This window comes from Rhipicephalus microplus, chromosome X (assembly GCF_043290135.1).
Source record: "Rhipicephalus microplus isolate Deutch F79 chromosome X, USDA_Rmic, whole genome shotgun sequence".
Lineage (NCBI taxonomy): Eukaryota > Metazoa > Arthropoda > Arachnida > Ixodida > Ixodidae > Rhipicephalus > Rhipicephalus microplus.
The window spans coordinates 377148862-377175072 of NC_134710.1; the positions used below are offsets into that span (position 1 = coordinate 377148862).

Below are 26211 nucleotides of genomic sequence, written 5' to 3' on the forward strand. Positions count from 1 at the left end.
TTGAACATACAATGTTCGTGCAAAGCTATGCTGACAAATATATTAGGCAACCTCAGTGAGAAAATCTGTGTTTTTTTTAGATCAGTAGATATCTCTTGGAACTGTGATTTCGCGAGCATGTCACCCTAGCAATGCCATACATACATACATACATACATACATACATACATACATACATACATACATACATACATACATACATACATACATACATACATACATACATACATACATACATACATACATACATACATACATACATACATACATACATACATACATACATACATACATACATACATACATACATACATACATACATACATACATACATACCCTAATGTAGCGTACCTTACCATGCCATAACCTTGATACCACCATACGTTACCTCAATACGCCATACTATACCATGTGGCGTGTAGGAGATTCGAGACACAATCATAACTTCGTCTCGGAGTCTTCTCCTAGTCACGCTTGTCTGAGGATCCGTTGCGGATGGCACTTACACGATGGCTGTCTGGTCCCCGTTCAGCTTAGCGTTGTCCTCCTTCACTTCGCAGTTGGCAACCTTGACTTCAAACTCTGCAGACTTGACGACTGGAACATGAAATCAATACAGCGGCGAGGATGGCAACGCGTGAGTCAAAAGGTGATACTGCGTGGAAAAAAATCGCTTAATTGGAAGTGAAAGAAGCTGTGCATGAATGGTTTCAAATTACCAGTTACATAGAGCAACTCGACATGTGCATTAGGGCGCTTTGCATTGCAACTTTGAACACTTAACTCTAAGATTGCGCCAAGTTTGGTGATAGACAGAACCAGATTATAGCACTTTTTTTAATCGCCAGTTGATAAAAAGTTAAGTTGAATCGGCAGTGCATCAGACTTTCTTTCTTCTTTTCTTTCTTTCTTCTTTCTTTCTTTCACAGCCCCCTTAAACGACGGTTACATTGAATTACTTACATGTACTAGGCACAAAGAACGCAATTTTAAACAGCCTGATTGCGACCCATGCTGCTGAAAGTCGAGATCCTCACTAAAATGCAGCCTGGTAAAATGCTTTGTATTTATTTAAAAGTTAAAAGGTATAGTGTACCAAAAAAGTAAATGGGTGGAGCCAATTAGTAACAAGATGTCATCAGTCCACAGTGCTCCTCTTCAGTGATAGTTTTTGCTTCTTGCTTTAGGTTCGAGGTGGAACTTGTATCGCCTTTTAGAGCACGGCAGATATTGCGTTTCAGAGGTAAAATGAGTATGTAATGCGAGATTTTGGCACGGTGTGGATGTGTCATTCAGCGTTGCTTAAACTGCTCCATCCACTTTGATTCACTTTACTGTTATCTTCCGTAAGAATGTACGTAACGGCCCTTCCTGTTCGCTCATATAGAGTTTTCCCATGTACACTACAGAATAAACAATTACTCAGTATTCGTGGAAATAACAATAAGTATTTATTGAGTTACTCATTTTTTTCAACTTCAAAACCGAAGGCACTACAGATGGAAGTGGATGAAAAAGAGAAAGAACTGATAACATGAAAAACTGCGAATAAAAATAACAATACAAAAAACTCAAACCTGCTTTTACTTGTACCAGTGACTGTCAAGACTACTGCTTATCCCTAGAGACAGGATTTTAGGCAAATTCCTATTTCGTTCCTTACCCTCCTATCGCACGATTTTGATATATAAGCATGAATGAGTGGCTAAGCAGGGATTTTTACAGCGTTTTTATAGTGCCTACAAATGCCTACTTTTGGCGTTCGTGCCTATATTACAAATGCCTAGTTTCGGAAGTCGCGCTTATATGGCCACTGTTTGAGTTTCAGTTTGAGTTTATTCAACCACGTGACAAGTACACGAAAATACACTGTATACGTGGTTTGGTGCAAAGGGAAGAAAGCTGTATTTTACAGCTTGACTGGCCCCTTCACCCAGAAAAAAATCTAAACTAAAAATTTACAAAAATTACAAAGATTATAGGCAGCGGAAAGCGGCAATACAAAAAGAAACACGCATGTGGCCCATGACAGCAAATAATAGAATCACAACTCTAAAATACATACAAAATATTCATAACAAAACAATGCATGAAAGAATAAAAACTGAATAACCATTACAGAAATCACCCAACATTCATTTACAACACAATCAGCACATGCGATTTAACATTTCAGTTTTAGACCATATACGCAGATTATCAGTTGTTAGTTTCCATTTGTTCATCACACTTGGAAGGCGGTAACGTAATGTTTCAAATCAGGTTTCGCTTCCCGGTACAGGTTTGATCCGTTATGTATGTTACCACGCAACAATGACTGCTCGGATCTCTATGGGGTTGAACCTATAGCAACTGAAATGGTGGCTGCAGTGATATGGGAGGGATAAGTATATTTGCACCGCATTGGTCCCGTCACGTCCGCATAAGCGCCACGTATGACGTCCTACCACCACCCTACAAGTCGAATGAAAGGCAGAGTTCTACCTAGTGGTGCATATGAGTATTGCTATTTTGCCAGCGTCTGTGGTTTGCCCGCGTCACTAGAGGTACTAAGTAACGCCACGCGGCTTCACGGTTCGCACGTTTCGCCAGAATCACTATACTAACAAAGTCAGGGTCGACAGCGATGGGATGATGTCATGCGCGATGTTTTTTTTTGTTTTTTTTTTTTCAGGTCATTTGGTTCCAAGTTATTAAGGTGCAAAAAAAAAACTATCCTGTTTTGGCCGTCACTACAATACAAGACGCTGCAGGTATGTAGGTGGTGGCAACAATAGGAACGTACAGACAATCGCATATAATAGCAAATAAACACCCACCACGATTTACTGAGCAAGCTTGTAAACAAAGAGAGAGTTTTTACGTAATAGTGGCACGCATTTTCAATGTGAAAGCAACTTTAGACATGCAGTGACATGATCATGAACACTCACGGCTGGCGGCGATGGTCTCGACGTCCTCCCGTTGGCAGGTGGATGGCACACACACTCCGTAGCGGTACACGAGGAAGTAGAAGAAGTGCATCTTCTCCGCTATCTCGCCTGTCACCTGCGAGTTTGCGTGAGTCGTTAGCACAATGAAGACACGTTCTCGGTACAATTGCATGAGCGAAACAACGTCCTCTCGAGTGATTTTGCATTAAAGAAGTACGTAAATAAGTCGTCAGCAGGAAATTTGGCTTTCCTATTAATTTTCAATTTCCTATTTCAGCTCAGAACTAAAGGCAGTAATGAACGCGGTTTTCATGACGGAGATCCATGACTATTACTTTGCCCTGGGTAGACTGGGATTTTCTTTTCTTGAGATGGAGTAAACACAAATTAGGTTCAGGCATTTCACTTTGCCATATTACGTTCATTTACGAAATACTTAAACGCACCCCACTTTGCATTTACTGAAGAGGTGCCACGATACCACAGGTGGCGCTGGAAGCAAGACGTAGCGTTCGATAGGGCACAACGACTGCTTCTTTCTCAAAGAATAGAAAAAAATCTTGGCAAAAGAGCCCGCGAGACCTGTAGCCCAGGGTGAATTATATTTTTATTCTTTCACACACGAGATTCAGAGTGTGGGAGCAAAAGAAAGGAAGCGATGAAGGCAGGCTCGTGACGTGTTCTGTCAAAGAGATCTAACGCGTGTCAATGGCTTCGGGTACTGAAGAAAGGCTCACGTGGCTTTCTGGACCAGACACTGGATCATCAATCGTCCAGTGTGCTCAGGGCACAATGAAGCGTCTGCCGCTGTTCGAACTTCGACGAACAACGACAGTGCAGGCACAGCGCCTCTGCTCAGGACGCACGTGCAAGACTTCCCGTGTTTTTTTCCGTCTTTTCACACACATTTCAGGCTTCACGCAAGTAATGTATGAAACAAACATGACGTCGTTATTGCAGCTCACTATAGTCATTTTCCTGCTTGAAGGAAGACTAAGAATTTTACCATTGTTTGTATGCTTGTACGACATCATGGTGTAGGATATTGTTCAAAATTTATTCTGCGGTGCACTGCAGCTAAGCTATTCCACAACTTAGAATATATGTTCTCTCTTTGAGCTTCGTCCACAGTAGCCTTGCTGCATTTGCGCTAACATTCTAGCTTTTGTGCACCTCGGTGGCGGTAATGAAAACGTATTTACCTCCTGGTCTGCGAATAAATGGCACAAAATATAATGCGTCTCTTATCTCAGCTTCTAGTTGACTTCCTGTGTAAGAAATGCGTAAGAAATGATACTCTATTGAACCATTCTTGCAAACAGCTTGTATCTAGAGCGAAATCTAAGGGAGCCATTAGGTTATCACTGTTGGCATTGTGAATCGAGCTGTGCCCTCCAAGTTGTGAAGGTGGCACGTTCACACTAAATACGCCACAGTGACTTCTTATCTTAACTACTCAAAATATAGATAGTTACGTGTGCAGAAATCTACACGAGACGGAATAGGCCCGCTGTATTTAAAAGCGCCATCGAAGACAGAGAGAGAGAGAGAGAGAGAGATAACTGTTTACCGAAAAGGACAGAAGTTAGCCAGCGAATGCAAATTGCTGACTTGCTACTCTGTGTGGGGAAGGGGATTTGGGACAGAAACTAGGTGGAGAGAGGAAAAAATTATTTAAGATGGTAAAAGAACAAAAACAATAAAGAAAAAAACAGGCTGAATGTTTTGTTTATTGGGTGGGGACGTGCGTTGTTAGACTATCATTGCGTGGTATCAAGGTAGAGCTGAAGCTTGTCGAACTGACCGGTATTCTATAAACATGTAAATAAAAGTTTCATCACACGCCTCTGTAGCGTGAAGCAGGGTAAAGGACTCAAATTACAGCCAAATGAGAAAGTCCTTTGTGTTATACATTGCATGCAATGTTTACACAGCGCACACTCAACCGCATACATTCGATACTCAAGTAAAATATGTTCCACAGCTTTAATTGTGCCACAATTGCTGCAGTACGTATTCGCTGCTTGACCGAAGTACTGTAAGCCGTTACAATAGGCAGTGCTTTGACGTTGACCATGGTACAGGGATTCCAGATGTCGAGGAATTATGTATGGGAGTCTTGTTTTGAGACACGGGTTGATTGACTGGACGAAGGCTTAATGCTGTATTAAGCCTTCTTAATGCTGTATTAAGTTCTAGAGCCTCCTATTTTTTTTTTCAAAAGCAAGTCTTTTAGCCAGCTGAGAAGCAGCAGATAACGCAAAATAAGTTCGCCTATAACATTGTGTTGGACACCTTTTCGAGCTGCTTAATTTGCTATATCATTGACCAGAATACCACAGTGAGACGGTGTCCACTGAAGTGTGATAAAGTGACTTGCGCGAATAGCCAAGTGATGTAAGTGTGCTATGTTGAATGAAATTGGGTGAGAATTCATTGTCTTTAGGAGGTTGAAAAATATGTATAGTTCCCCTTTGGAGTTGTTGAAAATTAGCCATGATGTGGCATTTGGAGCAAAGCATAGAGGACCGATTTTTTAATGGCATGAAGTTCTGCTGTTGTTGAGGATGTCTTAGGTTCTAACTGGAAAAATAGTATTTGTCTTGTAGAAGGGACACAAAGGTCATAGAAGGAAGTCTCCTGAGTGATTGAAGCAGCAGTGTAAATAGGAGAGGGCTCAGCGTAGGGCTCGAGTAGTCTGCAGCATTGAGGTCTGTGACATGCGCCTGTATGCTCCATTGATGCCAGGCACAAATTCTTTCATAGTTAGAGGTGAAAGTGTCCAGGGAGGAAAGGTTGGAGGCATTAATTTTTGTGGCAGACTAATAGGAGCTAGTTAAAGCATGCCATGGAGCTCGCATCCAGGGCTCAGATGCTCTTCTTGGTTCGCCCTCTCATCTTTTGTTGCTCAACAGGTCACTTAAAACTCTGTCGTATCACAATGGCACAGACAAGTTGGTGTTGTCTAGCAAATAATATTACTTACACGCTAAATATTTTGACTCTATATTCACGCATGTGTGAATCCGATGAGTTGCACTCTCTTTAGAGAGGCACACTGACTTTTTTTTGGGAAGTTATGCTTACCACTACTCTCCTAAAGAGAGTCAACGTGCCTATCTAAAGGGACTGCTACACGTGTGAGTCGCACATGTAGAGAAGTAAAGTCAAAGGGCACTTTTTGTTTAGTTGCTTACGTACGATAGCACAGAAGGTAGCTTTTACTTTACTTCAGGCGTAATGACAATTTTAAAACAAACACTTTTTCACTGATTCAAAGTATTCTGCCCACTAGTCGTTTTCCAATCAATATATCGATCCTTTGGGCACTCAACAGAGCCTATGCTTGCCCTATTGCAACTGGTTCGCAGGATAGGTTTTCACGGGCGTTGATAGGAAAAATATATAGGAATTTCTACGACTTTGACCTGACCACAAGATTGGGCGTTATAATATACAAGGGAGTTGTTAACCAATATTTTAGAAGATCGGTAAAGACGAAGAAGGAACAAGCTAGCGGAGACACAAGTGCGCGCCTCTATTCCATTTTTTTAGGTTTCAACCTAGCGTTAAATTTTCGGTGGAGGCAAAAATGCTGTAGGCCCGTGTGCTCAGATTTAGGTGCACGCTAATGAACTACAGGCGGTCGAAATTTCTGGAGTCGTTCACTACGGCGTCTCTGATAATCATATGGTGGTTTTAGGATGTTAAACCCCACAAATTATTATTATTAGCGTCAAATAAACAGGACGTTCCTCCCATCTGCACCACTTCCTGGTTCACAACCGAAGTGTACTTGCTTTTGCCACGCCGATCTTTTTATATGAGGCGCAGCTGTTTCTTTGCCACAGTAACTGCTGTATTCGTGAACGTAGCCTTGACTCAGAACTCTTCCCTCGATCTTGCTCAGTCAGTCAGTCAGTCAGTCAGTCAGTCAGTCAGTCAGTCAGTCAGTCAGTCAGTCAGTCAGTCAGTCAGTCAGTCAGTCAGTCAGTCAGTCAGTCAGTCAGTCAGTCAGTCAGTCAGTCAGTCAGTCAGTCAGTCAGTCAGTCAGTCAGTCAGTCAGTCAGTCAGTCAGTCAGTCAGTCAGTCAGTCAGTCAGTCAGTCAGTCAGTCAGTCAGTCAGTCAGTCAGTCAGTCAGTCAGTCAGTCAGTCAGTCAGTCAGTCAGTCAGTCAGTCAGTCAGTCAGTCAGTCAGTCAGTCAGTCAGTCAGTCAGTCAGTCAGTCAGTCAGTCAGTCAGTCAGTCAGTGAGTCAGTCAGTCAGTCAGTCAGTCAGTCAGTCAGTCAGTCAGTCAGTCAGTCAGTCAGTGAACTTTATTTCGTCCGAGAATTCCCCCGTGACGACAAAGTCGACCCTCGAGCGTTGCTGACATGGTTGTTCGCAATAGCGAAACCACCCCTATCCGTGATCCCTGCGACAATGAGAGATGTGAGAAATACATTTGTATTTACTCCACTGCGATTGGGTAGCCGTCGGAAGCATCTACGTGGCGTTAAACCTTCAGCGTGGCGTGCCATCGGTGGGCAGTTTCTGGTCCAATAAATGGAAGCGGAGGGGGAGGGGGGCAGCCATTTACTACTTTAAGGCGTGCTGACTAAAACGTGAGTAGTTTTTCAAAGCAAGACTAAAGCATAGAGTTGCGGCCTAGTTGGTGTAAACTCGTAATAACGGCGTGTAAGAAAATTGTACTGTGGAAACGAAGGCTACAAAAATATAGCACTGACCTTTAAGTGAAGGATATTTTTATCACAGGCCGGCAATAATTTCGGCCTGCATCCACTACACTATTTTGTGAGCAATCTTAGACTAGTACATGTGTAACCATGGCAGTCCCGCTTTTAACAATGCCTCACTGTAATGGCAAACAGACATGCTGTGACCCTGTGCTCAGGGGAATATCATGGCTATGAAAGGTAAGCTCCACCTGGAACTCGTAATGGGGTATTCCGTAAGGAAAATTGTAGGCTGGACTTCCAGTAGGCAGAAGCAGAGAGACAGATACAAATTGACCAATTAGGTCACTCATGCGAAATAAGATTTCACTATTCAGTTTGCATATTTCGCCCCGCCACGGTGGTCTAGTGGCTAAGGTACTCGGCTGCTGACCCGCAGGTCGCGGGAACAAATCCCGGCTATGGCGGCTGCACTTCCGATGGAGGCGGAAATGTTGTAGGCCCGTGTACTCAGATTTGGGTGCCCGTTAAAGAACCCCAGGTGGTCAAAATTTTCGGAGTCCTTCACTACGGCGTCTCTCATAACCATATGGTGGTTTTGGGACGTTAAACCCCACAAATCAATGAAATTAATCAGTTTGCATATTTCGCCGTTATGCTGTCTAAATATCGATTCGTGGTCTGGATTTAGTCGGAGCCACTTATAATTTTCCCACTATAAAAATGTTGGCATTGATTCAAGATGACACACTATGTTATATACTACAGCTCATCGAGAGCATTTCACTAGAGACTTCATGCGCCTATGAAGTGCCGCTTTTACGAGATATAATCTTGGTGAGTCGAATGTGGTGCGCATCTATCAAGTTGTGTAGACGACTGTCACTGAACTACCTCTACGAAACGTGTCATTTCATTTCATTTCATTTCATTTGAACCGAAATAATTTATTCATATTTTCTCTGCTCTACTAATGAACCGGGCCCGTAATTTTTCTTCTTTGCAGATACGTATTCACCTGTATGGCTTTAGCCCTTCTCATTGTGATTAGATGTAGAAAGACACACGGGAAAGAGACAGCTCAGGATTGGACGCGTCGACACACGCTTGAAATGGCAACGCTGTGCTCATAAGATGGGCATTGCCATGATCCTATTTAAACAATTTGTCTCACTCAACTTCATTGACATTCTCGTAAAACTATCAGTCACTGTTTTCATTGTGCCAGTGGAGTGACTTCTTGCATCTCCTGACAAAGCCTTCAGACGTTCCACGCAGTCTGCGCATAGGTGTTCCACGCACACTTACTTATTTTATTTTATTCTTGTTGGGCTTCATCCCCAACAACATTCAAAACATGAAACCGGGTGGGCGAATGGGACAAAAAGACAGACAGGACTCAGTGCCCAGTCCTGTCTTTATTGTCCAGTTTTCCCACGCTGTTTCTTGTTATGAAGGCATGTCAAGAAACACAAGTTCTAAACCTCTTAAAAACCGAAAACTTGTTACCGCCACTTGTCACATGTCCCGCCTCAATGTTCTGAAATTTTGTGATTGGTTCATGTTGTTTTGTTGAAGTCGTGCTCAGGACATGGGTATACAACCAACTTTATTCGTGAGTTAACACAAGCACCAGCGGTAACTCTTGAAGGTTCACTAATGTGCGTGTGAAAGCTGGCAAATTTCACAGGCGAGCACAATACCAATGGTCTACGACTGTGATCGAGACTATCAGTGTACAGCGTTAATTGTTTGTGCGTGGTGTTGCTTAGTTTTCTGAGTACAAGTTGGCCTAATAAAGATCCTTCCTACCAGTGTGACAATAGCCTTCTTCACTGTCACTACCACCTTACAGTACGATTAAAGCGGGTAGTCAATAAGTGGGAAATAACAGAATACATGTCCTGGTGAAATTATAAGCGTGTTTTATCGTGCCACTGTGCTTAAAATTTTCCGCAAGTAAGTGTAAATAAAGCACCGTGCTAACTGAAGCTTTGAAGCTGAGGTTTATTTTGTCGAGCCGGTTCGTGAATTGGTTCACTGTGGTGAACCAATTCGCGAATAGTTAACACGTATTTTTCTTTCTTTCTCTTTTCTTTAATTGAACCTGAACAAAATGGAAAAAAGCTTTCCATGAAAGTTTTTTTCATAAAAAAAGCTATTCATTCAAAAATGTTCCTGAGTGTTAGTCTTGGTTTTTGCAGTGCGAGTTCAAATGTTTGCCTCAAGTGAAACTCTCTGTACCGCTTGTTGCTAGCATTGTGTCGGGGTGGCGGGGCTTGTGATGTTGCAGATACCGCAGTTTTTACCCTGCTATCCTCACCGTGAATGATACTTTTCCCTTTTCCTATTCGACCTTCGTTAAAATTGTATTGATTATTATGCAGTGATTATGGCGAAAGAAATGAAATCTCAAATCTCAAATCGAAGGGGTGGGACAGGAGCCCGTTGAAGCCGCATTTTTTTTTGTTCGACACCTTGCAGACATATCTGGAGTGCAGAATTTTTCCACGAATAAGTGCTTAAATTTGAAGCGGCGTCCTTATTTAGCATAGATCTCGCTTGTCTTTTCGACGACCTACACAACGCTAATCAGAGTGACCGACAGCGCGGCATGCGGGGTCTGCCGCACCGAAGAAGACATTCAACATTGGCTCTGTCACTGCCCTCGATTTGACTCGGAAAGACGAACGATTTCTGATTCGATGCAACGATTGAATGATCGACCACTCTTCGTGTAGATGCTGCTGGAGCACTCGTCGGTTAACAGGGCAGTTAAATACTATTCGTGCTTTTCAAAGGCTACGGACTTGTGCAAAGTCTTTGCCATCTGTATAGTGTCATTGCCATAAACGCGTCAGCGTGTTTCCTGATAACTTCCTTGCTTTTTTCTCTACTCTCTCTTTCTCTCTCATATTCACACTCCTCAGAGTAGGGTATACAACTGGGCATGTGTCTAGTTAACGTCACTGCCTTCTCTTTTGTTTTTTTTCTTCCTTCCTCATTTACAAAGCACAGTAGACGCTTTGACTCCAACCGTGACCCATCGGCCTTTGACTTGGCCGCTTTCCCAAGTACATTTCAAGAAATCATTTAAATCTACTATTCTCTCTCATTTTATCACAAACAAGCTTAAGAAACGAAGGTCGTGTATGCCACGGACCATGCCTAACGAAAGTCGCATGTGCGTTATGGGTCATCAGCTGTAAAAGCCCCAGCACGATGAAACTGTGATGACCCGCCATCATGCGAAACGGCGCGTCGCCTACGTCAACGCGATATCAGTGACGTCAACGGCGACAATGCATTCGCCTCCATCAAGGCCAGCTATTTGCTGCGCAAGGCTTTTCGGCCATCTACGCACGCGCCCTCAATTCACCAAGTGTCATGCTGATGCCCCACAGCTACACGAGCGCGGCTCATTTGCTTCCCCATTTCCGCTGCGAGACAAGAAGTCCAGCTTACTGCATCTCGTTTATTCATTTTTACTCCCATTTAAACGCATGTGAAACAGGCGCACCGACCGGAAGGGTTATTTGCCTTGTTATGACTTCTTCCTTAACGCGCGTTTTTGACGTCGTAGATGCGACACACTGCATCGTCTTCCCTCTTTTTTTGTGCAGTTCGTTTCCTTCTGCTTTTTTTTCCTATGGCGTTATGTCCTTCCACGTGGTGTTTAATTTCACCACAAGGCACTTCGGGGTCCTCCAGATATCGCAAACTCTGGCAAACCATTCCTTTCAGCGCAAAAGTCATCCTCCGTCACTTGTTGGTTACCGTGGAAGCTTTTTTTTTGCTGAGCGACCGAGCACTGCGAAAAAGCTTAACTTTACCTTTCGCCACACGCAACTATCGGTCTTTCGGGCTCTCGTGTACGGTTAAACAGCGTCTTTTTCAAACCAGCCATCTTGATTTATCATTTTTTTCTACACCCGTTTTCTCTTCTTGTGAGTGTCTGTCAACGCAGATGAATCAGGAACGACCGACACTGAGCGATGAGCTTGACGGTTTCTCGCTGGCATGGGGCGGCTTGTGGCCGAGCTGCGTCGTTTCGAGTAAGACCTCCCAGTGACGAAGAACACATGCAAACGAGATGCGCATTTTCTTCCACAACTCTTCGCTAGTGACCCGGATGGCACGTTTTTTTTTCTTTTTATCCTACTCCAACATTCTCCCACTTTTTCTTTTTTGCATTCTTGTTTTTCAGTTTCCTTCGAGCGGCGTTGTTCCTGTCGCGTTAGTAGTACCCTGCTGGTGGCCCCCTGGTACAACCGAGCCCACGACATCGTTCATGACAACGGCCGCCCTCTAATGCCCGCACGCCCGCGTATAGTTCCGCACTTTGCATTTCTCGCATCATTCGTCATAAACGCTTTCACGCAAAGTTTCTTCTTCTTTCGTTTTTGTACTATCCCAATACCTGCTTTCGAAGTCGGCAGCCTCAGGACATTCTCGCTCCCATATACGGCACCACCACTGCTGCTTTTGCTGCTGCTGCTGTTGTTGTTGTTGTTGTTGTTGTTGTTGTTGTTGTTGATGATGATGATGTTCACTAACCATAGTTTGCCTAAACTGACTCTTCTTTCTTCTCGCCCCGCTGTTGCTTTTGTCGATTTCTGGGCAATATGTTCGGGCCTCCATACGTTTTTTTTTTTTTTTGCACGAGCCTCCGCTCTGATTTTTCACGCTCGTACAAGTAAAATTGCTGCGACAGCACACACTTTTGTACCTCGCGTCTGCAGGGACACGCATTTCCCACCACGCACCCTTAGCGCTAAGCCACGTCAGTGCAATGGAACGGAACTTGAAAAAAAAAAAAAAGGCTAAAGTTGTCAGCATCATACACAACGACACACGAAACACGTCATGAATTTGTTACGTTTGAGATCAAAACATAGCTCGCTTACTTCACGGTAGTTTTTTTGTCTATTTTTGTTGTTAGGCTGATGGAGGGTGAGAGAAAAGCACTCGGGGCTGACGTTTTAGCATTTCCAGTCACATGCAGGCATTTTCTTTAACGCACACGTCACGTCGTTTGCGATTCTTATTTGCTGTCAAGCGAGTGACGCAAGCAAGACATGCGTGAAGGCTAAAAAGTTTAGACATAGAAATAACAGAAAAAAAGGGGGGGAGGGGAGGGCACCGACGACTGATGAGCGCGCATGCGAAAAGAAAAAAAATACATAGATTGCGACGAAAAATAAGTAACGCATTCTGTCAACCAAGTGGGCGCGATTATGCAGCCACGGCTTCGCTTGTCAAGCTGATCATGAGTTTTCTTTCCGCATCGGGAGCGCTTATCGTGCAGTACTGAGCGAGCACGCACAAAAAGGGAAAGGCCGGGAAAAAACACGCCGCTGGACAAATGCGTTTTGTTCGAAAGAGTTATGAAATATTTTTTTTTCTATCTTTCCTTCTTGCTCGTTTCCCTTTTCTCTCGAATGACCTCGAGACGAGACGCAAAATGGAGCAAGATGGCAAAGGTCGTTTCAGTGTTCGTAGGGGTGGCCTATTACCACCAAAAGTTTTGTGTTTGGAAGGCTTGTCTTTGTTTATGTTCTTTCCTCTTTTTCTATATTTATTTTAGGCGACGGAAAACGATCCACCCGCATTTTTCGAGCGGGGTCCCTCGGCATGGTCGGAGCACGCTGCTTTCGCACTAGGCGCGCCCTCTCGCACCGCATTCTCGAACTGCACCGTCAGGAAGCTTAGAGCGGCATAGGCTCGAGATAGAACGTTTTCTGTGTCGCCCTCAGCCTGATGCACACCATTCTGGGGCATTTCGCTTGCATATCAAACAGCTTGTGATCAACGTCAAGCGGACGAGATCCCTCTAACGTTTGGAATGAATCATAAAACGCTTACTTTGTCCGCACAGGGCCTTCATGGCGGCCGCAAAATTAGTACTGAGGACAAGGTGCTTTAGTGGCTAAGACACTCGGCTGCTGAACCCGCAGGTCGCGGTATCGAATCTCGGCTGCGGTGGCTGCATTTTTGATGAAGGCGGAAATGATGTAGGCCTGTGTGCTCAGATTTGGGTGCACGATTTAGGTGCACACAACCCCAGGTGGTCGAATTTACTGGAGCCTTCCACTATGGCGTCCCTCATAATGATAGGGGGTTTTTGGGACGTTAAACCCCACCTAATATGATTAAAATATTTCTGAACACCAGTGTACGCTGCTGATGTAATTCGGGCTTAGAAGGCAACGTTCGAAAACTCTTGGACTTGGTGGGCTTGAGCTATAATCTTTATAAAATGTTGTTGCTGTGAATTCTGAACTCTGTAACTTCTCCGACGTGTGAGCGACTCGAAACGTAATATCGCATCCCCCTTGTCGTCTAAGGTATCACATTAGGCCTCTGTTTTCTGAAAAGTTATCTGAAGTGCCCTAAAGCTTGTACGCCAGTATACTGTTCTCTGTGTCTTTCCACCATTTTTATATCTTTCTGGTAGCAAACCCGACTGTCATCTCTTTGACTGGTTGCCTTTTCTATCTATCTATCTATCTATCTATCTATCTATCTATCTATCTATCTATCTATCTATCTATCTATCTATCTATCTGTCTATCTATATATATATATATATATATATATATATATATATATATATATATATATATATAGAATGAGATATAACAGACAGTAATGCCAAGGAATGTACAGGGGAAGTTATTAACATTAATGGAATGTAAATAAGAAGAAAGAAAAGTGGATGAAAAAATTACCAACTGTAAGCAGGAATCGAACCTACGACCTTCGAATGTCGAAGGTCGTAGGTTCGATTCCTGCTTACAGTTGGTAATTTTTTCATCCACTTTTCTTTCTTCTTATTTACATTCCATTAATGTTAATAACTTCCCCTGTACATTCCTTGGCATTACTGTCTGTTATATCTCATTATTATTGTGTTAAAAACACGGAAAAACGAGCCCCTAGGTATACACTTCTTTCCCTTATATATATATATATATATATATATATATATATATATATATATATATATATATATATATGGGGGGGGGGTTCTTTTTATCTTTCTCTTTTTTGAAATCAGCACACAGAGGAGCAAGAAAATCCTCGACTTAAAGGTTCTCTCCTTCTTTCGTTACGGTGGGCGAAAATGGCTTCGTCGTTTCTCCATCACGTCGTGATGCTACGTAAAGCACCCGATGCTGTCACTCGCGATGACAAAGGCAGCCAAAGAAACAAGGTGCACTGTCTGGCTTCTCTGCTAGAAACAAACCGTCGTGACAGCCTTTTGTTCGCATGCCACTCTTTTTGTTGCACAAACAGTGACGTCGTCTGCACGCGGAGACAACGAAGGCAAAACGACACATTGTTTTAGTTACAAGTAAAGCAGGTGAAACAGATGGACTTTGCACCAATGAGAAGTGGGAGTATAACACTGTATTTGAGAGTGGCTTGTTTCTTCTTACGACAGTGACAAAAAGAACGCGCGAAGCGAAGTTGTGGTGCCAGAGAAAAAGCGCGAACAAGACGACGTAGAAGCACTACGTTCTTTCGTATTCTCGAAACATGAAGGCACAATAAACACAACAAAACGCAGAATGCGCATCATAAGCGGCTCGCGGAAATCAAATACGGCACTTGCGTAAGTTTGCTGTCCGGTCTTTTATAAGCACTCCGCTCTGCGGTGAATGAGCTCGTGTTTGTGCGGGTCTCTCTCAAAGCTCGCTGGTTGCTTTAGAATGTGAAACGGTATAATTTTTTAAGCGTATACAGTATCGAGCGGTACAATTCTTCTGCGCCATAATGGTTCAACACGATCGCAACTGCGTAAGCGTTGCAAATACTTTTGTCAAGTGTGTTTGCTTCATGAATATTACGTATTTTGTGCGCAACTATTCAAAAACAAACAACAAAAACAACAAAGAACTTTGTAAAATAAGCATGCTTGTGGCTTATGGTGTAGACAAAAGAATGAACTATACTAAATATAATTAGACTTTATCGCGCGTCGGGTGAAGTTCGGCGCACTTGCCATCCATGAAACGACACAGCCACTCTATAGGGCTACGTCCACGGAGTCATCCATTTGCCATTCATTCTACGGCAAGCGTGGCGAGGGGTAAGGGAATGCACTGTCACCGTGTAACAAGGTCTCTCCCATCGTGCCTCGTATATTTGGTGGTGAAATCAGTAATGCATGGCAGATCACCGACAAATTGACAGCGACAGTTGAGGACGACCGACCTTAATACAATGGATGAATTTCTTCGTCTAGCTTCCAGCCAGTAAGCTGATACCTTGATCGTGTGTACAATGGAGATGTCCTATCCACTCTGTCAACAATATGCCACTAAGTCTCCAGACCTCCTGTGAGAAATACACGTAGGCAGCCGTCAAGCTAAGAAAAGGCGCAAGCCAAAGCGATCACCTTAAACGCGATGTTAGGCGGTGTATATTACAAATTGAACGTTAGATTTTAAACGCTGTGTTCCCGATGCCCTGTTGTTGACTGCGCTCATCACTAACCGTGGCACATGATCCTGACTCACCATGGTAACTTAGCAAGCTGTAGAACTGGTTAGCGGTAGGTCACAAGCCCGATACCCGTAGGCGACTTCCGCATTTCGATGGAGACAAAACACTAACGCCCGCGTAACTATAATTAGGTGCACACGCTTATGAACACCAGTTGCTCAAACTTAACTAGTGGCCGTGGTAGTGGACGGCTGAGCCAAAGGCCGGTAGATTAAATCCTGAAGGGGGCTGATTAATTGATCAATTGATTGATTGATTGATATGTGGGGTTTAATGTCCCAAAACCACCATAAGAATATGGGTGCACTGGACATTTTTAAAGTGCACCCAAATCTCAGCACATGAGCCTACAGCATTTTTACCTCCATCAAAAATGCACCTGCCGCAGCCGGGATTCGATCACGCACCCTGCAGGTCAGCAGCTGAGTACCTTAGCCACTAGACCACCACGGCGGGGCCCCGGCTGGAGCGGTGGCATTTTCGATGGCGGTGAAAGTGCTTGAGGCGCACAGCTGGATCATGTCCGCTGAATGAAACGTGCGTTTTTTTATCAAGCGGCCGTGGTTTGATGTAGGTGCACGTTAGGAAACCCCTTCCCTACGGCAGACCCTTTGCCTAAGCCATCCTGCAGAAATATATCGTGGTTTTTGGACATTACACTCGAAAAATGATTATAAATATAAAATTATATTGGAGTCCCTTCTCGCCAATACAGCGCGTCTCATAATCATCTTTTGGCCCGCTGAACGGCAGAATAGAAACTTTTTTATACACATATGCGTGTACGAAACGCCAGCCGCGTCTGGCTGTGGATAGCGGCTTGGCATGGCAAAGCTTAACCGCAGTATACGTGCACTGCAAAGCCAAGTGACTCGACATGGCTACAGTGTGGCGATGAAACCCATTGTATCATTGTATTGGCCCATTGTATCACCACCCCAAAAGTCGCAGCTCATCATGACCTGTTTCTCAAAGCTGCATGCTGTCTAAGGTGTCTGCAAAGTCAAAAAGGGGGCAGTCCTCTTTTCAACGCGTGATGCGCAAAGCCCACAATGGGAAGACGCGTATGACAATGCCCGCAGTGTGCTGCAGTCACCGGTCCTTTGTTGCCATGTCTGAGAAGGCTTATTTCGTGGCTGTTTGTTATTGTTCGAGCTCAGATACCGAGAGCATCGTGGAAGTGAAGAAAGAGGTACACGACATCGATTTCTAGAGCCACCTCGAGAGAAAGCAGCGAGCGCCTCAGACATGCGTGACACTGACGAAGATAAACTGTCTGCAGGGAGCGATGTACCTTGAAAATCCCCGTTAAGATCGCTCACCTCTCTTTTTGTCTGTCGCTTTACGACGGATGGCTTACTCTCTCTGCGCTGCATACCGGATCGACGATGAAATGTAGTGCATGCTACGTGTATTGCACGAAACATTTAGCAGCAACAATGTGCGCAAGAAATGTATAGAAAGTGTACCTCATCGGACACTAAACATATGAAGCCAGCTTTGAGCCATGAAGCTTGCATGTCACGTGTATCTTCCTTGCTTAAAAATGGTGGCTGCTCGTAGGACATTTACGTTTCCTCTTTTCCAATAGGGTCTAAATCAAATGTGATATGTATACGCAGTACAGGCATGGCGGTGTTAAAGTTTCTAAGCATAACTTCGCAGACTAAGCGGACCCTTTGCGGGCTGCAGTGCATTAGTTTTACTTTTAAGGCCCGGTAAAGTCACTGAAAAGTTTATAAGGTCTCTTCATCACGCAAATGTGCCTTACCAGGACGTAAAATGAAAAAAATGGCGTTACCTCGCGAAGTAAATTTTACTAAAAAAAAAGCGAGTGAACATAATGGGCCCTTGCCGGAAACGAAGGGTAAGTTTGCCGCTTTACTTGAGCCCTTATGGGCGCAGACCCCGTACTGAGTAAATAATTTTCTGTCCCGATCTTTATATATATATATATATATATATATATATATATATATATATATATATATATATATATATATATATATATATATATATATATATATATATATATATATTTATATATAAATATATATGTATATATATATATATATATATATATATATATATATATGTGTGTGTGTGTGTGTGTGTGTGTGTGTGTGTGTGTGTGTGTGTGCATAGATACCTTGTTGATTATATAACCTGCACGTAGTTTGGTTAGCCAGCCCGATGGACCAAAAATTGCATAAGAGTAGAGCGTTTTAAAATACCCTTGCAACTATTGGTTTTACCTTTCCGCGGTAGTTGGCGCGTACCTTTTATTTTACCGTTTTAGGCTCGCGAGTTGCTGATTGTGTATGGTATTACGGGATGATGTGCCCTAAGTGGTTTACAGAAATCTTGGAGACTAAAAAAGGCAGCATGCCAACTAAGGCCGCATGGTCTTACCGTACTTACGAGATTATAAACCGGTGCTTCTAAAACACCCTAGAATTATCCGCAATTCGAAATCTTGTCGCAAGTACTGATTCTTTCCCTTTGTGTTGTTGCCCGTATGCGTACAGGAGAACTAGATACATATTTTGTGAAGCATATCTCTAATGTGACTGTTTGAGCTTGTTGTTAATGCCCAAGTGCGTAGGTAAATTCGAACCGAAAATGTTGGTTCACCTTGAACGAGAATGTAGAGTTTCGCGAGAGGGATCAGTACGCGGGACAACACAAACTGCGATGCGAGTGCTTTCCGGGAACACTTCTCGTGCTTTTTGTTATTTTTTGTTATATTGGCATTGTATACGTGAAACGGCTGCAGTTTCTAACGGAGTGCTTCAATTAGCAATGTCAAGAGGAACTACGATCCACGCAAGTATAAGCTGAAAGTAGCAAGTGCCTAAGCCTAAAAACTTCGCATTCCTCTATCAGCGTCAACTGCCGTATATTCATGGATTTCGAAATAACTTTCCGGTGTTTAAGCCAAAAAGTTCGAAATCCGCGGGATTTGAACACGCATGGTCCAGTGACAGGCTGCATGTCTTACCATCTGAAGAAGAGAAGCAGCTAGGCACAACTCCATATAACTTGATAAATTGTCGTTTCCTGTGTTTAAACTTTTTCTTACAAGTTTCGCACATTAGGGACATACGAACATCTGATTATCGCACTAGAGCATATCATCGCATGCCCTTGACAACTCTATGGAGAAGCAATCGTTTATAACTTAGGAAGCCTTGTCAATTATTAGGAGAAAATACCATTATGAAGGTACCCGTATCCTTTATTGTATCGTCAATATATAATAATTATAGCTTTTATATAGCCCTTGTAACATTTTTACCAGGTGTTTCAAGAAGTAGGTCCATACTCGACAAAATCTGGGAAACGCGATATTTCTTTGATGCATTCACAAGTGATTCTTTTGTAATTGCAGGCATCATTTAGTAGGCATAAACAAATCAGTTGGAACGCTAATTAGGAATTTAAAATAATGAACTTTAATCAAAGAAGTTGGGCTGTTTAATCAAAAAGGAGAATCGAAGTCAGCCCAATGCAGCTATGATATCTCAAAAAAGTGACCTTTTGTATTATTTGCAAAAAAATGACAGTGAGCCAAATCCAGCGGCGATACAGAAACACAAACTAAAAAAAATTACGGCATATTCACGGGGTGAATGATGATGAATGGGCGAAGCTCCGGAGGGATTCATTGGTAAACTGTGAATCTTCCGTGTAATTCGCCCAGTCGATCATCATGTAAAGACGTGAGAAACGCTGTGTGTGTATATACACAAATCAACTTTTATTTGTTCTTAGACGATGGATGGCTTGCGATGTCCCTTGCCTCGCGCGCTCGCACATCGGGATTCTGTCTGCGAGCGCGCGCTGCTGCCGCCTTGCGCTCTCTCCGCTGTGCAGCCTTATCCATCCGGCGACTCCGAGCGCGCGCCAACAGCGAACGGATTTTATTACAACGCTCCCCCTAGCATACGTCGCCGCACTAAATCGAACGATTGCCTTCAGCCAATGACACGCGCCATATGTGACATCATTCCTATTTTATAAGATCTCGCGTCTTTCATCAACTACAAGTACCGCTTTCTAGTTTATAACATCTTGCATCTTTTCATCATCAGCTACAAGTACCACCATCTAGTAAACACTACAAGAACTAAACGAGAGGTGGCTACATACAGGAGACGGTACCGCCATCTAGTGAACACTGCAAGAACTAAACTAGAGGTGGCTACATACAGGGGACGGTACCGCCATCTAGTGAACACTGCAAGAACTAAACTAGAGGTGGCTACATACAGGCTACAGGGGACGCACAGCCCACGCCTTAAGGAGCTTCGCCCCTAAAAAGTGCAGTAGACATATTCGTCTGAAACGTCTAAAGTGAGTGAGCGTCGCAAACAACCACAAACCGATTTTATTGTGTGTGTGTGTGTGTGTGTGTGTGTGTGTGTGTGTGTGTTGTGTGTGTGTGTGTGTTTGTGTGTGTGCGCGCCACGTAGCGGGAGGTTATAAGTACCAGGTTAACCTCTATGACTTGCCTTTTGATCTATTTTTCTATCTAGCTTTATCTGTAAATGTTATTTAGCGTAATCTCACGCAGGTCAACATCCTACAATTTATATTAAGAGAATCGAAGGTTGAAGCTCCCTGCTAGCCCTAACTACTGATTCTTAGTCCTGAAATTGCGAGCGAATACGTTAAAGCAACGGAGAAACTTGAACATCTTACTTTATCCTCGCTTTATTGACGTTTCACTCTTCCGCATTTCGCCGGGGCACGGTTGATTTGGCATTGAGGAAAGTGGATACACATATGTGCAACATTACGCGCCACGGGTGAGGAGGATAATAGTAAGGAAAAAAATGCACTGGCGGTCGAGCTCTGGTGGATATTAAGCACACCCAGGTCGGCGAGCCTGACTGCTTGGTGCCGGAAAGTTGGCCACGTCTCCAAACACTCTATCGGTTGCGAGAAGATGACTATCTGGAGTTAGGTGTACGTCTCGAGTTCTAAAAAGTTTCTCTATAGCCAAATCACTGCCGTCGCCACCTTCACAGGGCTTGTACAAAATTCGCCGCACGTTACTCGTGCTGCAACTTTAAGTAATACCCGCGCTGTCAACTCGTCCTGGATTTTGACAGCGCAACTATTAGAATAATTACAAAAAGTTAATTGACATGGTTAGTGAAGGAAAAACACGTGCTTACGAGGAAGCCTTAATGTTCAAGAAATTCCACATAAAAGCGTGGTAACTGTTAATATTGTTAATAACATTTGAAATGATATGTGTTAAAACCACGATATCATTACATGTGAAGCCCGACGTAGTGGCTGCAGAAATTGTGGTCATATGATTGGGCAGCTTACCGGTTAGAAGTATCAGGGTAACGTCCCTGCCTTTCCTTTTTTATCTATTTTTCTCTCTGTCTGTCTCCTACCCTTCTGGTGTTCGTCATCGCGCACTGACAGAACACAAGCCTCTTGATGAAGAGTTAAGGATTTGTCAGGTCCGTTCTTCACCTTTTTTTTTCAAAGCTCACCAACTTTTGGGAACGTTTTCAAAAACCACGAGAGCTTGTCTTTCGCCTTTAATTGTAACAAGATTGTTTTCAGTCGGACGAGCTATTGCCTATAATGAAACCTTTTCTTTTTGTATTTTACTTGCAATTCGACAGGAGGTTTGTCTTTTGCCCATGTTTAACGCCTCGTCTCAAAGCACACCTAAACAACCGCTAAAAATAGAAAAGACGAGCGCGTTACTCTGTCTCGGCTTTTCCCGCTTTTTCGTCTCAATTTGTGACGCCAGCAGTTTGTTCACGTGATGTCGTGAATAAGTAAGCTCTCGAGTGGTCCATATACGAGGGATATCAATCGTAAATTGTGTCCTAGTCCAATTTGTCATGCAGTCGCACGCCCGTTATGCCCAGTATCGCATAGCTATCGTGTGCGATCAACTGCTTTCACTTCGTCACTGCCTTTGCTTCGCTTTTCTCTATCTATCTATCTCTATCTGACAAAGCCCACGAGTTTATTTAAAGAAATACGTGCGATAAGGAAATTATGTTTGTAGGAAGGGTAGCAAAAGTGAGACAGAAACCACTCTTTTGTTTTGGAACTCGGAGTTGTTTAGAGGCCCTTTACGAGCGCTGTTCTACGATGTAGCGTTTGTTTAGGGGTTCGCAAAATTAAGTGATGCAGATGCCATATACAAGCAGCTGTTTTGCAATAGTCCAGTGTAAAGAAAAGCCAACCATTATCGAGCTGTGCAAGCAAACACCAAAGAAAAATGAAACAAGTTGTCAGCCTGTTACATTACTTTTAAGATTTCTCAAGGCATGGCTACGCGTATTCAAGTCCATGGTACTAATCTAGAAATCGGGAATCCCGTAAATTGTGTTTATTTTTCAGGGCACTCTTTGTTTATCACTGGCTCTTACACCATAAAGCCCTATATATCATGATATATGGTCCGTAATATTTCGCTCTCTAAGAGGGTTGGAAAAGATAAGTGCATACGCAAGAAGGAGTGAAATAACAAGCTATTTCTTCTTTTTTTAGCACTCCAGTAAAAACTTATGTTGTCAGGAGGAGTTGGGACCGGCTGTAAGACGCATAGCTTCAAGCTTACAACAAATAAACAGAACAATCTTCGTGCTGCTCTTCACTTAGGGCTTGACTAATTCATAACTACATGAAGTCTAACTGTTTTTTTTAATTTGTTGTACTGAATACAATGATGGAAAACTTGTTAACCTATAATGATACAAGTGCACAAAAGGTTCTCTTATATCTAGGAGGGAATCGGCTTGTCCATTACCTGTAAACTGGGTGACGCGTTGATGGTACCATAACAAATATGCTCACAATATGATCACATCAATTTCGCTGTTTTCATACGAGAACGTAAAGTGTGCTTATCTTTTATCTACGCTTTGGGTTTCTACGCAAACTCAAAGCAGTGTCATAAAAAAGCCACGTTACCGTGAAGATCAGGATTAAGGAGGTCAACGAGAAAATGACGAACCCGCTAGAAACAAGTGAACTAGACAAACGCTTACTTCAAAGAGGCTTACTTCATCTTGCTGTTCGCAAATCAGACCTGCGCCCCCATTTCGCGCTTATTACATTATTCTTTAGTAGTACAATATTAGCACCTAACTCAGCAACGAGCATTCTGAATACGTGGTCTCGAAGTCCTGCCGATGAAGTATTTCGATGTCGTAAAATCATACACATGGCAACATACAGATAGTTTATGGGGGAATGTTACGCAAGTGCGTTATATTGGCCGATGAGACGGCTCAGAGAGTTTTCAGGTTATTGAAGCAATCGCCGCGCCGTTCTAAGACTTCGCCTCCAGAGCACTGCCGAGCATTGCCATAATCATGGCGAACACGTCGGCTTTTTAGCTGCGCTGCGTATAAGCGCGGGAGAGGCAACAATAAACACATCTTTTGATGAGTAATATGACCTGACACGCGGCAATATTCGGGCCATGTTTAAATCTTAACAACCCACAAGAGCACACATACGCTACGTTACGCCTGCGAGGTCTGCAGTGAGCATACTAGCATCATTATGCGCATGAGCACTGGGAAAGTCTGAGTGCCTTACCTTATCACGTACGCCATTACCTTACATCTGTTCATGCTCCATATCTGGCCATGCTGCGGACGCACGTACAAAATTAAGATTGGCGTAATAATATATGTGGTCACTTCTGGCATGTCGTGCCTGCAGATTCAAGCAACGATAATATAACCATCGTCACACCAGAACTCTACGTGATCGCAACTAGCGCAAGCCAAGGAAACGTGTGCTAGTACTTATGAAATAGATCTTCGGTGGCATGGGCCCCAAGCGACAGCCTTATTTCCCTTCAGAGTGATTCCGAGTTTCTGAATACTCATGAAAAGACTCCTTATAAATAAATTTTGTATTAAACGATGGTTCTAGATTGAGGTAATAGTCATGTCCGATACATATGACATCGAAACATAAGCGTCATTAAAATAAGGGTCATTTAACTGCCGGGATTATTAGCGAACATTGTTTGAATGAGTTCACAGAAAGTGAAGAAGACGGCTTTCATGTGAGGAGCTCGGACCACTGCGACACTGGGCGGAGCCGATTTCAACCACGCGCTTGTTTCCGTGTGGCCTCAGAGATCGCTTCGGCAGTGCGACAGCAGCGTGACAGAGGCATGGACTTCACCCGCATCCCCCTCTGTCACGCAACATGATAATTGTTCACAAGGGCATTAAAACAAAATAACTTTGTTAGGTGGGCTTAAATGCGGATCCTTACGGTCTGACAGCGAGGATCTTGTCCACTAGGCTGCACATCCACGCTTGGAGAATGTGAATAAATGTGAACCCCAAATGTAAATATAGAAAAATGTAAGAAGAAAACACTTTCCATAAGATTTCATTGAGTTTCGTGGATTTGGTATGCTATCTCTTATTAGGTCGACGAGAAATAACCAATGCGGAGGATGAAACACATAAGCGAAATTGAGACTTGCAGAAATTTGAGGTTGCACTCGCATTTCAATTTTCGCGGAATGCATTCTGAGGGAGCCGTTCGAGGGGTTGATGAACGTTATGAAAATAATTAAAGAACCATAGAAGACGCCTTGCTATTGGCCTTACAAAATGGCGTTATTGGACCTATTGCAACCTATATGAGCTTTACATTTAATCATCACATAGACAACTCTAAAAGTTAGGTCTCTGCGCAGTTATTTTTGTTCGTGGGATTATCGCGGTAATCTGACAGACCCTGCCTCTTTCTACATCAGGTTAGACTAATAAGACGCATTGTTTGGCAAGTTGGGGCGCGATGTTCCGAATGTATAAACAGAAAAAAAAGCCGGAACTAAGACAAAGACAGTGAAATCATTGCAGACGCTCGGTCAGGCCATGTCACGTCACTTTTGTTTCCTTCGTCCTTTCTCGTTTTTTTTTTCTTTTCTTGTGACAGGATCCTACCCTAAGCTTCAGCAAAAAGAAACAGAAAGTAAGATTGGTGTTGGCAAATCGGGAATCGAGATTACCGTGCCGTCCGAAAGCAAGAGCACGGTCCCCGATTTTCTGCCGTTTTGACTTTTGCACTGTCTACTCTTCAGGTAGGCTTCTAGAAAATACGTAGGCCTCCACGAAGGCTCATTGCGTGCAGTAAATACCACCTGAGCTCATACCCTTGCAATTATAATAGAGAATGCCTGCAGAATGTGTGACGCTGCAGCTCTTTTACGTGAATAACGGCGTGTAAACGTACGGCAAAATTATCGGATAAACAAAAGTTTAGGCATAAAACAAGTAAACTTAATGATGAGTTGATTACTAGTGTGGTGACCCGTGATTCACTACTGTCTAACTTAGATGGGACGAAGCAAGGTACACGGCAACCATTGACGCTTCTCTTACGCTATCTACATGACCTTTTAGTTCCACAGGAGAAAACTTGTGTGTTCATCACGTTCTGGCAAAATTCTGAAGCAGCTGTATACTATAGTAAGTTGTGCGCAATTGTGACGCCAAATTTCCTGCCTTTGCTCAAATAAGTCATGCCGGGTACTCACCCGTCAATGAAAAAATAATGCAAGCGATGAGTTGTTAAGTGAATGGCGTTTGACGTGATGTCGGAAAAAGAAAAAAAAAACAAAAGACGAGAACTTTTTTTTGTAGCTCATTCGAAGTTCGTGGCAAGAGCACGCGAGAAATTGCCAAGACGAGAGAAGTGGAGTTCATTCAGAACTTGACCCTTCCATGCGCTTATGAGTACGCGCCACAGCAGGTTCTGCTACTAACAATGCGTTTTTTCACCACAACAATTTCTTGCACTCGGTAAACATCTGATTGGCAACAGCAAGAATGTAAAGTTTCTCTTGCTACCACCCCACGTCTACTGTGGGCAACGAAAGCACTTTTGCTTTTGCACGCGAAGCGCTGACAAAAGTAAGAGCTCGAACAACTTATCGGAACAACAAAGACGTAACTTGCAATCACTTCAGGAGATCCACGTGATTCTACGTCAAGCATATGTAATCAGCTGACTTTCCCTAGAGCAAGTGGCTCTGTTGTACCAAATCAGAACTAATTCTGCAGACACCC

General features: G+C 43.3%; 1 protein-coding gene across 1 annotated transcript in view; it reads right to left on the reverse strand.

Annotated features, from left to right (window-relative positions):
* Positions 1-26211, reverse strand: part of LOC119161051 (nose resistant to fluoxetine protein 6) — a 323287-nt gene that overhangs the window by 87832 nt on the left and 209244 nt on the right. The window contains exons 3-4 of the mRNA XM_037413375.2: positions 2934-3048; positions 507-597 (exon numbers count right to left, since the gene is read on the reverse strand). Of these exons, the coding sequence (XP_037269272.2) occupies positions 507-597; positions 2934-3048 (206 nt within the window). The remainder of the gene's footprint in view (positions 1-506; positions 598-2933; positions 3049-26211) is intronic.